At 41.8% G+C, this 12564-nt stretch overlaps 1 protein-coding gene across 1 annotated transcript in view; it reads right to left on the reverse strand.

Moving 5' to 3' along the window:
* Nucleotides 1–12564, reverse strand: part of Focad (focadhesin) — a 225907-nt gene that overhangs the window by 12660 nt on the left and 200683 nt on the right. Inside the window, exons 26-29 of the mRNA XM_028773373.1 lie at nucleotides 10365–10493; nucleotides 8640–8755; nucleotides 4766–5026; nucleotides 4066–4155 (exon numbers count right to left, since the gene is read on the reverse strand). Of these exons, the coding sequence (XP_028629206.1) occupies nucleotides 4066–4155; nucleotides 4766–5026; nucleotides 8640–8755; nucleotides 10365–10493 (596 nt within the window). The remainder of the gene's footprint in view (nucleotides 1–4065; nucleotides 4156–4765; nucleotides 5027–8639; nucleotides 8756–10364; nucleotides 10494–12564) is intronic.

Raw genomic sequence — 12564 nt, forward strand, 5'->3', positions numbered from 1 at the left:
GGAAAGCTGGAAAAATTGGGGGCTTAATATTATATCATAGGCAAAATAGGGGACTCCTTTTCCAGATACAAAACCAAATAGCCCCATCTGGACCTCCCTCTGTAGAAAGAGAACCAGTACCCCCTGAGATGCCAATACCTGTCCTAAGAACTGAGACATTAGCCTTAGTCTCAGAGCCCTCTTCCTTCATAAACTCAGTCTTGTCCTGTTATCACACTTCTCCCTAGGGTCTACGAGTCATCTCTCCTGTTTGGACTACTCAACCTTACCTTCAATTTTATTAACTCCACTACTGACCTTATCAGAGAAGATTGTTGGCTCTGTCTGGACCCCAGGCCCCATACTATACTGGCTGGGCTACCACAGGAAATTTGTTAAAAGCCCACCAAGGTGTTTCTGGGGAAAGTCCCCTATCCTCACCCTTCAAGCAGTGACTAGAAAGGGACTGTGTGTGATGGGAAAAGAGGTAAGACTAAATAGTTTCTCCCATCTTAAGCATCTTTGCAATCATACCCTTATCATAGAATCTAGCAACTCCTACCTCGTGCTGCCTAATGAGACTTGGTTTGCGTGTACCTTGGCCTTAACCTCTTGTGTCCATCTAATAAACTCTAGCCTGTGTGTTCCTGTTGCACTGTTCCCTCAAGTTTACTCCCTTCCTGTCAGTACCTATATGGAGACAGTTTCAGATCATCACAGGGAAAACAAGATTTTGGGGTCTCACCAATTCTACTTTTGGTGCTTGTGGGGTCAGGCACAGCTGCAGGAATCGGCATTGGTGCTACAGCCTTAGTCAAAACTGATCAGACTCGCCAGGCCTAATCAATCTTATAGATTCAAATTTAGTTTACTTAGAAAAATCTATCCATTATCTAGAACAGTCAGTAGACTCATTGGCTTATCCAAAATAGAAGGGGATTAGATTTACTCTTCCTGGAGCAGGGAGGTTGGCTCTTCCAGCCCCTGAGGGAGCAGAGTTGCTTCTATACCAACAACTTGGGAATTATCTGAAATAACTTGGCCATGGTCCGCCAGAGACTGGAAGAAAGGGCTAAACTGAGACAGAATCAAGGCTGTTATGAATCCCGCTTTAATTGGTCTCCTTGGCTAACCATTCTTGCCTCTGCCTTAGCTGGATTCTATTGATCCTTACACTGACATGCAGCCCTTGCATTATCAGTGCCCTTATTAGGTTCATTAAGAAGCAAATCTCCATTGTTCAACTCATGGTCTTGAGACAACAGTATCAGCCAATAGATACAGCTCAAAGATCTGAGATGGAGCTTAACTCAAGGGGGGAGATGAAGAGGTTCATTCATTCCATTTTGTCTTCACTCAGAAACTAGGCCATAAGCCATCTGCTTCAGCAGCAGACCCCCAAAGTCCAAGAACAAGATAATAAAATTCCCCACCTAAGAAACAGCCTGAAGATAGCCACATAAATAGGAGATATCTGATCTCAGGATAGGCCATCTGTGCTGGGCAGCCCATCCTGTGGTTAATCATTCATGACAAAGGAAATGCAGTCCAGTCCATCTGAGGCATCCTGGCACCCACCAATGAGGTTTTAGATTACCTAACTCTAACATAGTAGCCAATCAAAATTGTCAGGGTTTTGGCCCCTACCAATCACATTAGAGATGACTAATCCTTCTAGAGAGACCCCCTGTTCCCTATAAAAAGGCCTATGTGCTTTTGTCTGGGGTCATCGCCACTGTGATGCACTGGTGACCTCACCATGTTGGTTGTTTCTTCAGAATAAACACTCTTTGTTCTTGTATACTATTTGAGTCTGGGGTCTTCCATCAGGACTTCCTGAACCATAATACAGTCTAAACATAAGCATTTAGTGTAGCAGTTTTCAAAATGTGACACACAGAATTCTGGGGACCCCAAGGCCCTTTGAGAGGCTCTAAGAGGTCAAGACTATTTTTTTAAGTCCACCAAATTATGTTGGTATCCATTGCATTTTTAGCACCACTTAATTTTTAAAATCCATTAAGAGGAGCTTGAGAGAGATAGCTCAGTGTTTAAAAGCATTTAACCACTTCCAGAGGACACTGGTTCAATTCCAGTACCCATATGGTAGTTTACAACCATTTATAACTCTAATCCAGGGAGTATGATACTCTCTCTGTTCTCCATGGATACCAGGCATGAATGTTAGTCACAGATATACACACAGACAAAACACCTATACATATTAAATAAGTAGATAAATAAATAAGCCATTTATACTCAATATTAATGTAATTAATAAAAAATATCCAACCAATATTCTATGTTACAAACTGGTGAAAAAGCATACAAGATTGTTGTGTATCCCAGTGTCATGGTTGTATCAGGACAAACACTGGAAAGAAGGAATTGAGAACTAAAATAGTTCTACATATGGAGCACGCTTTCCTTGAAAAAATTGTTGGCAAACTATAGCTATTTTAGCTGTCTATTAAATAGATTTTATTAAAAACTTAAGGGACGATCCAATCACACCAAGAAAAGTATCCCATAGTACTAGTTACCAAGAATTAAACTTAAAGCTAATAAAATTAAATATTTCAGAAAAATTTTGTCTAATTTTTTTTGAGCTTGACAACTTCCCAAAGGGTAGAGTACTTCCTGAAAAGATTTCTGAGACAACAAAGATAATGTTTTAGTATTATATCCTAAAACATATCAACATTTAGAAGACCTTCAAAACTTTACAAACTAACATTTTCCAAATGACAGTGTATGATACTAGAAAATCATCTATCTATCCAAGAGCTGACATTCAAAATGAACCAATAGATTTTAATATCAGAGTAGTCAAACTACCTTGGCATGGTTCTAGAGTCCATATTGCAAATTCTTTTGAAGAAACTAAGAGTTGTTGAATTTTGGTGCAGTATCAAGCATGAATATGGTGATAAGTAATAACTGAACTCTTGCTTTGAGCTGGTACTGTTCCAGGTACTCATTGTGGACTAAGTGATCTAACTCTCAAGACAACCCTCAGCGGTAGGTTCTATTGTCCCCATTTTACAGGCAGGGAAACTAAGAAGTTGAACTGAAGTCACATTGCTCAGAAGCTGCTAATCTGGATCTCACACAATAGCATCTCACCTCTTACCAGTTCCTTGAACTGCTTCTGTTTAAAATAAGCTAATTTCCAAAATGTTGAGAGCCAAACACTCTGTTCTCAACCTTAGGATGAGCCAGAATTGCCTGATAGGAGAGACTATTACAATATAGATTGCTGGGCCCCATGGTCTCAAGCAGGACTTGAGAATTCCCCTTTCTAATCAGCATCAGACACTGCTGAGACACTGGCCCAGTGATCCCATGTTGAGAAGCACTGCTATGTGATACAAATATTCAAGGACCCAACTTAAAAAGCAAACCTGACAGTGACAAGCAGATCACCAGCCACTGAAGATGAGGGTTGAGGGCACTAGCTATACACAGGGTTGTACTCCACTAAGTATGCCAAAGGGATGTGTTTATGCTAAAGGATCCAGTGCTCACAACGTCGGCTTCACAAAGCATTCTGTATCGATTTGCTTCTTCATCATGTGACTGGGTCTAAGGCTACTTGTCAATTACCTTACCAACTGTTCTTGTTTTACAAATGATCACCTTTCTGCACACAAAAGGACAGTATACCGTAGAAGAAACCAAAGGCGTGAACAGAACTATGCGTTTATGTCTTCAATACACCAGCAAGTACTTTGGTCAGAATATTCCTACATTTGTGGGTGTTACCTGGAAGATATTGTCTTGCTCTTATTTTTGCCCATAGGTAATGCAAAAATGATCTTGACAAAGTGTAAGAAATTGTATTAAAAAGTTGCTCCTATTCATCTAGACAGTATGTTTAAACACTAGTCACACCACCAGGCCAGCTACTAGACCTGACATCTGAAGCAGAAAGTAAGTGCCCTAAAATTATCTAGTAACAAGTCTGATATAAAACCACATTATGTCAAAAAGGATATTGTAAACAACTCTTCATGTGTGATTTACGCTTTAATAATGAAACATATTTCAGTAATGAAATAATGCATAGAACTACACATATATTACCTGAGTAACCTGGGAAACCTGATTGACCCCTTCGTCCGTCATCTCTGAGAGGCACTTTGCTATACTGATGTACAGCTCGAGATCATTTCTCTGGTAAAGATATGTCAAAATACAATGTAAGACAAATATATCAAGTCTATTAGTATTGTGATGAATTATTAGACCTGTTTATCCCCAATAACAGCTGCTGATGAGATTCTAATGCTAACCAAAACATACAGTCAGTCTTTCATAATTTAAGAATATTTTCTCCATTGTTCTGTGTGTTTGCTTGGCTACACTTTTTTCTCCTTATCAGAATTCCATTATTTTCACCCAGATTTTTAGCTTGTGAAACTCCAGTGTAGAGGTCTGCTGTGGAAAGGAAAGAGCTTACATAAGGCCATGTGACAGAAAGTATATATAAATAAGACAATGTCACCGAGGTACACTGGGGACAGATGTCTGCACTTGTTCATCTTCAGTAGGCTTCTGGTACAGCATCGGTTAACTCACTTCTAAGCTTGCTTAAAACTTTGGTTTTAAACACTGAACCTCAATTTCAGTCTTGGAAACAAACCCACTCCTAGTGAAGAATGTGTCATTTCTTGCTAGCCTTCCCACCCATATTCTTAAAACATCCCCAGCCTGCCTTTGCCAAAATGACTTTAAAGAAGCCCAAGCATAAACTGTCAGGAATGTAAATATTTTTGTTCTTTACCCGAATCCTATTTGGCAGAAGGTCAAAAATTCTCCCAGTAGCATCGCAGAGCAGACTCCAGAGGTGGTGGGAAGGACTGGGCAGTTTCATGGCCTGGCTCAGACCCTGTAAGGCACTTGGGCACATCTCAGGATGGCAAGGTTGGGAAGCTGCTTTAAAAACTGCCACCATCAGGTTTTCAACAAAACCCTGGATCTGTTCATCAGAGACGTGCTTTGCCCACAGAGGCATAGATACCAGGAGGTATTTCTTAATATTCAGCTGGAAGGAAAACAGATAAAGCCAGACATAAACAAGTCTGTCTGAGTTTGTGGTGGTTAAAGTCCCTAGGCCATCACTGAGTTGGAGAGCAGACAGATTAAAAGCTGGAGATTACTTCTTTTTCCTGCATTTTCCCATGGCTTCATAGTCCAAAGGGTCATTGTAATGATTAAAGGCACTAGTAATTATACTGTTTCAGTTACTTCTCATCCAGTGTACCTGTGTACACTCATCAATGTGTACCTGTAGGGTCCATCAATCCACTCAACTGAAATTGTCAAATAACTTAAGCCTGTTCAGAGATGGAAACTCAATGCTACCTCTGAAAGGACATCATGTTGCTATTCTGATTTTCTCCTATTGTTTTGGCTGTTTTGTATGTGGTGTAGGCATATGTGCTTGCACATATATGAGTGTGGGTGTTCACATGCACACGTGTGTTCATGCACATATGAGCACACACAGTGTGAAGAGGCTAGCAGTCAATTTCAGGTGTCTTCCTCAGCGTTTCTCACTGAACACAAGAGTTTACCAATTGGGTGACCAATGAGCTGTAAGGACCATCTGTCTTCACTTCCCTAGCACACACAAACACACCCACAACACACTCAAGCTTTACATGAATGCTGGAGATCCAAGCATAGGTCTTTATGCTTTCATGGCAAACATTTTACCCTTTCCCCAGCTTCTCCAATTCAGTCTTAAAATCATACTCTCCAGCAAGAGAAGCTGTCAATCTATCCAACTATTCCGCTTAACGTATACCTTAGATCTTTTCGGAGATGGGAATAAATGCTACTTCTGAACGTATGTCATAACTGGTATTTGGGTTTTTGTCTTTGTTTCTGTGGTGTGCATGTACTTGATGTATGCAAGTGTGCAGGTACACATGCAGGTATGTGAACATAACAAGTGTGCAGGTACACATGCAGGTATGTGAACATAACAAGTGTGCAGGTACACATGCAGCTATGTGAACAAAACAAGTGTGCAGGTACACATGCAGGTATGTGAACATAACAAGTGTGCAGGTACACATGCAGGTATGTGAACATAAAAAGTGTGCAGGTACACATGCAGATATGTGAACATAACAAGTGTGCAGGTACACATGCAGGTATGTGAACATAACATGTAGAAGTCAAAGACGGGAAGCCCGTCTGCTGAAAAATCAAATAAACAAAGCATCTGATATTATAATCATCTTTTGAGGAAAAACAAGGAAGCAATAAGAGGAACTCACGTGCTGGGCCGCTTCTGGGCAAAGAGCCACACACTGAGCATGTGGGCCTGACTGTGGCACCGGAGTGAATGAGAGTCAACATGAGGCAAAACTAGTATTAACTGTTACACGGCACTTCAAACATTCTTAGTAACACAGGGTTGATACTAATGGACAAGTCTAAAAGAAGTAGGCTAGGAAAAAAAAAATCTTTCCAAGGAGTTTTCTAAAGAGGTCATCTTCAAGAATATTCCAGCTCAAGTAATTTAAAAAATAATTAACGACATGCAACCATAACCAAACCAGATGCCAAGAACTGTTGCATAGATCTAAACCAGAAATGGAAGGCCTACAGAAATGTAGAGGAAATTTTCAGATCAACAGAATAGGCTGCTGGACACTTGACTCAACAAGAAGAAAGAGTCCACGGTACAAAGCCTGGGAGTTAGCCATACACTGGCTTCCGGTGTATTTCCTTACCAGACTTTGCTGGATTCTCTCAGGTCTCAGGTTTATCAATCTATAAAGTAGAAACAGCAGAGCATACTTCCTAGATACAAAGCATCATAATACAATTCCATGCTAAAGAATTTCCAAAACTTATATGCAGTTTAAATGTATAGGGTAGCTGCATATATGAACCCATAACAATTGTGACAGCTTGTACAAGGCCTGCACGAGTTCAAGCCGGACCAAATCCCGGCACAGAAAGAGAAGGGACATGGGCACAAAGCCCCATTATTAGCTTAGGAGCCATGGGTAACTAACAACTTCTGGGAAGAAAGTGAGTTTCATTATGAATGTGGCCCCTACTAGGTCTATGTCACTCCAACGGAAAGCCACATGCCCAAGAGTATCTGGGCAGCACAAATTTGTCTTGATGGATTTAAAAGAAAAAAAATGGACACAAAGTTGGATGGGTAGAGAAGGGGGTGGATGTGAAAGGATTGTGGGAAGGAGTTAATATATTCATAGCACACTGTACCAAATTCTCAAGGAAATAATGAAATGAGACAGGAAAAGAACAAAACCAGGGTCTGAAGAGATGCCTCAGTTGGTGAAGTGCTGGTGTGTAGAAGCTTTTAATCTCCAACACCCATGTAAAAAAGCATGGCAGTGTGCCTGTGCAGGGAAGCACAGGAAATGGAATCTCTGGGGCTTGCTGGCCAACCAGTTTAGCCAAATTATGAGCTCCAGGTTCAGTGAGAGACCCTGTCTCAAAAACTAGGAGTACACATAAGGAAGATAGGCAATGCTGACCTCTAACCTCCATTCCCCATGCTCCATATACCCCATGCACCAGTACACCACACCACAACACACACACACACACACACACACACATACACACACACACACACAAATAACTATGGACAGCACATTATTGGTGGCTTGACTCTCAGCTGAGACAGACTAAAAATAGGCCAATGTCATGTTCAGTGGTATGACTATTCATGACAACGACTATAAACATAAATGCACTAAAACTCACCAAAGTTTACCATTCAACTAGCCACTTTTAGGATACATAAATTACAACTCAGTAAGGCTAACTTTTAAAATGAGCTTCCAGAGACATTAGACATTAAAGCTGATGTCTTCAACATGAACCAAATGCTACCGGGTACCAGCTACACTGCAAGTGCTCACCAAGGGACAGGAAGACGTAAGCTGCTAGAGTGGACAGGTGTGGGTAAAGGTGATAGTGAGAGGAAAAAAAATGCAGACTTCAAAACACACATCTTCAACTAAAGACCATTGTGAGGATTAAAAAGGATCAGAGACAGGAGACTGAGGATATAAGAGAATCTTATATTACTTCAAAAACCTAAAGCCCGATCATGACTAGAACTGAACATGATGACCATGTACTGATGATCAAGTTACATCTTTAGGAAATCATGGAGAATCTTTTCTATTCCAGCAGGTAGGCTCAAAATTTCTGCAGCCTTCCTCACTACATATCTCTAAACACTTACTGTAGCCTTATGTACTTTTGGCCACCTGACTCCATGTCATTCTCGAGGTTCATTGTGGCTACACCAGGAGAGGAGGGAAGGGATGCTCCCAAGAGGTGTTCAGTGCAGGTGGATTTGTCTTTCTATTAATACCCAGTGATATAGCCATACTGTATTATCAAAAAACCCTTTGTTACAAATGTAATGTTAGTATCTGTGATCATCATTTACCCCCTTAGTAATAAGTAGCATTTAAAACACATAAGGATGGGGTGGTAGCCATGCCCTCTCACAGGCTGCTGGCCAGCTAGATCAAGTATAAGCAAGCTTTCATTTCTCTACTCCTGACTCACAGTCCACACTCCAAATGAGTGTGGTCATTCCAGAGAAGAACAGTCCCTGACTACACTCAACACCTGGAACTATTACATACACTCAGACCGTGGATCAGTGGTGGCATCACCCACAAGCCCAGCAGCGCTGCCGCGCTCTGCGATGACGGTGCCTGAGTCACGGCAATCTCAAGGCAAAGTTGCTGTATCTCCTCACCTGAAAGAGAAGAAAGGAAAAACAGTATCTGTAACACAGTGCTCAGTTCTTTGTCTCACATTCAGGATTCAGTGTCTGAATCAAGCCCTCCTCTTGGGTCACTTACGCACATAACAGAATCCATCCAACCAAATGGAATATTTTAGACATTCTAGTGAAGAGGCAAAGAATACTCTCAGTCCTAACTCTTGTACACTGCCAAGGGCCTTACACATCCTAGGGAAATCTCTCTGACATTCTAAAGGAATCTGAACACTTGAATAATACTTATGAGAAAACACTAGCTACAAATCATTTAGTGTTCTTCTCAGCACATGTTCAGCACATAGGGGAACTTCTATCTGGTGTACCAGTTAAATGTTTACCAACTTGACACAAACTCAGTTATATGACAAGAGGAAACCCCAAGTGAGAAACTGCCTCTATCAAGCTGGCCTATAGGTAAGTCTGTGGGGGCTCTTCCTTCCTTTCTTCCTTCCTCCCTCCCTTCCTTTCTTCCATTCTTACCTTCTCTCTCTCTCCCTCCCTCCCTCCCTCCCTCCCTTTCATTCTTTTACATTTTTTAACATTTTTTTTACTTTTTGTGCATCTGCATTTTGCCTGCATGTGTGTCTGTGTAAGGAAGGGTATGATATCTCCTGAAACTGGAGTTAGACAGTTGTAAGCTGCCATGTGGTTGCTGGGGATTGAACCCACATCTTCTGGAAGAACAGCCAGTGCTCTTGAGCGCTGAGCCATCTCTCCTGCACCTGGGGTGTCATTTTCTTTTTCCCAGCACTGAGACTACAGACATGCATCACTGGACCACTATCATGGTTTGTATATACTTGACCCAGGGAGTGGCAAGATTCGAAGGTGTGGCCCTGTTGGAGTAGTTATATCACTGTGGGTGTGGGCTTTAAGATCCTCATCCTGGCTGCCTGACAGTCAGTATTCTGCTAGCAGCCTTCAGATGAAGATGTAGAACTCTCAGCAACTTCTGTACCATGCCTGCCTGGATGCTGCCATGTTCCTGACTTGATAACAGACTGAACCTCTAAACCTGTAAGCCAGCCCCAATTAAACATTGTCCTTTATAAGAGTTGCCTTGGTCATGTTGATGGTTTATAGCAGTAAAACCCTAACTAAGGCAACTGTGCTTGCTTGCTCATTTGTTTTATCTATCTATCTATCTATCTATCTATCTATCTATCTATCTATCTACCTACCTACCTATCTATCTATCTATCTATCTATCTATCTATCTATCTATCTATCTATTTTTGTCACAGGTACAGGGGATCTAACTGAGGTCCGCAAGGTTGCATAGTAAACCTTTTACTGACTAAATCATCTCCCTGGTTCCTCATAAGTTGTTTTTTTGAGAGCTATACAGTCTCAGAACTATACATACATACATAGACTATAAAGTCTATGTCTTTCACCTATTTCTCCTCACCCCACCCTCCCCTATAAGGACTCGGTGAAACTCAGTTATCGAATGCAAGATAACCATTCACAATAAATCTACCAGTCACTGTCAACTGTGACACAAAATCTTTTTTTTTTTTAAATTCAGGCCAAATCCTAAGGGCATAGCCTGAAATCCCAAAAAACACTTGATATTTACCAAAGTTTAGCCTCATAAGTGGAGAGAGGAGTGCGGCCAAGTTTGCAGGAGGGTACTGGTAGCTTTCCCCAACAGTTGCTATGGGTTTCATCACTACTCTGAGAAGAGATGGAGACACAGCTTCAGGACCTACAACAGCAAAGCAAAGAGTTAGCGAATCATCTGCGTGGCTGCAACAACTGAAAGCAGCCAAAGTCTAATGCCATATCTTTAGTTACAATCAGTCTTCCAATGCTACAATTTGAATCCAACTCGTTTTGCTACAAACCTTGTTCCCCTGTTCTCAGATATTATCTCCAATCTTCTCCTTTGACATACCCTAGACATCTTTACTATCTTCTACATTTCCATGTCTCTTTGTCTACTTTTTAAAAGAATAGCCTAGTCTTCATTATTGTCCCATTGTTCTTGGTATGGAATTTAATGCACTTACAGCAGGATAGACAAGGGCTGCCCACTCAGCACCTTAGACGAGCTATTGAATAATAGTCCACCTATGATGGCTCTAAAGCATCACACCTATCACCTACTACTTGTTTGTGTTTTAGAAACAAACTAACAAACAAACCAATAGAAAAAACCTTCTTTTGCTCCTAAGCTATTGCCTGCCCTAGAGGTGAGCACCAAGGGAGAAATAGCTATTCCATACGGTAATCACTTTAATATTGGTCATCATGTTGGGAGGGAGGTACTTAAACCTGAGATGCTAGAGTATTAACATGTAGATGTAAAAGGCAGGAACAACCATGAAAATGGGCAGGTAAAAGTAATGCTATATAGAACACAGAAAAATGAAGAAATACAGAAAATGTAGATACAGAAATATGTAGACAACAAGACGAAACAGTGGCAAAAATCATCAGCAAAAGGAAAACCACCATCAGCAGAAAGAGAAGCCAGGGGAAAACTAGAAACTACATCAGCAAAAAAGCCACAGGATCAGCATCTGGGAGGGGCTGCAGAGGTGAGAGAGCTGATATGTGGGAAAAACTGAAAACAGAGAAGCTCAAGAAACGGGAAAAGCAAAGGCAAATTCACTAGACCACAAGTGCTGTCAGAGTCAGTGATGGTCACACAGTCCCAGAATGGAGAAGCTCAGAGAGGGGGAGAAGCAGAATGAGACCAACAAAAGCCAATGAGTCAATGGAGAGAAAGAAAGCAGAAGTGAGAGTGTGTAAGTCAGACAAAAAACAGCTGCATAAAGGAGAAACTGGGGGGTTAGGAGAAGCAGGGGATTGGGAGGGAAAACATGACTTTATGACTGATAGCAAGAATGGAGGCAGAGGAACATCATAGCACTAAAAGGAGAAGCTGAGAAGAAAGGAGAAGTAAGGAACCAAGAGGGGAAAACCAACCCTATGACCAGTAGCAAGGGTGAAGGCAGAGCTACATCACATCACAGAAAGAAGAAGCTGGGGGGAAAGGAGAAGCAGAAAACCAAGAGGGGGAAACCAACCTTGTGACTGGTAGCAAGGGTGAAGGAAGAGCTACATTACAACATAAAGGAGAAACTTGAGGGAAAGGAGAAGCTGAGTGGAAAGGAGAAGTAAGGAACCAAGAGGGGAAAACCAACCCTATGACTAGTAGCAAGGGCAAAGGCAGAGCTACGTCACATCACAGAAAGGAGAAACTGGGGGGAAAGGAGAAGCAGAAAACCAGGAGGGGAAAACCAACCTTGTGACTGGTAGCAAGGGTGAAGGCAGAGCTGTAGCACAATACAGAAAGGAGAAGCTGAGGGGAAATGAGAAACGGAACCAGGAGGGAAAAAAACCAACCTTGTGACTGGTAGCAAGGGTGAAGGAAGAGCTACATCACAACACAGAAAGAAGTAACTGGGGGGGGGGAGAGAAGCTGAGGGGAAATGAGAAGCTGAGAGGAAAGGAGAAGCAGGGAACCAGGAGGGGAAAACCAAACTTGTGACTGGTAGCAAGGGTGAAGGCAGAGCTATAGCACAATACAGAAAGGAGAAGCTGAGGGGAAATGAGAAGCAGGGAACCAGGAGGGAAAAACCAAACTTGTGACTGGTAGCAAGGGTGAAGGGAGAGCTACATCACAACACAGAAAGGAGTAACTGGGGGGAGGAGAAGCTGAGGGGAAATGAGAAGCTGGGAGAAAAGGAGAAGCAGGGAACCAGGAGGGAAAAACCAACCTAGTGACTGGTAGTAAGGGTAAAGGCAGAGCTACATCACAGCACAGAAAA

Source organism: Grammomys surdaster, unplaced genomic scaffold (genome assembly GCF_004785775.1).
Source record: "Grammomys surdaster isolate TR1022 unplaced genomic scaffold, NIH_TR_1.0 225, whole genome shotgun sequence".
Lineage (NCBI taxonomy): Eukaryota > Metazoa > Chordata > Mammalia > Rodentia > Muridae > Grammomys > Grammomys surdaster.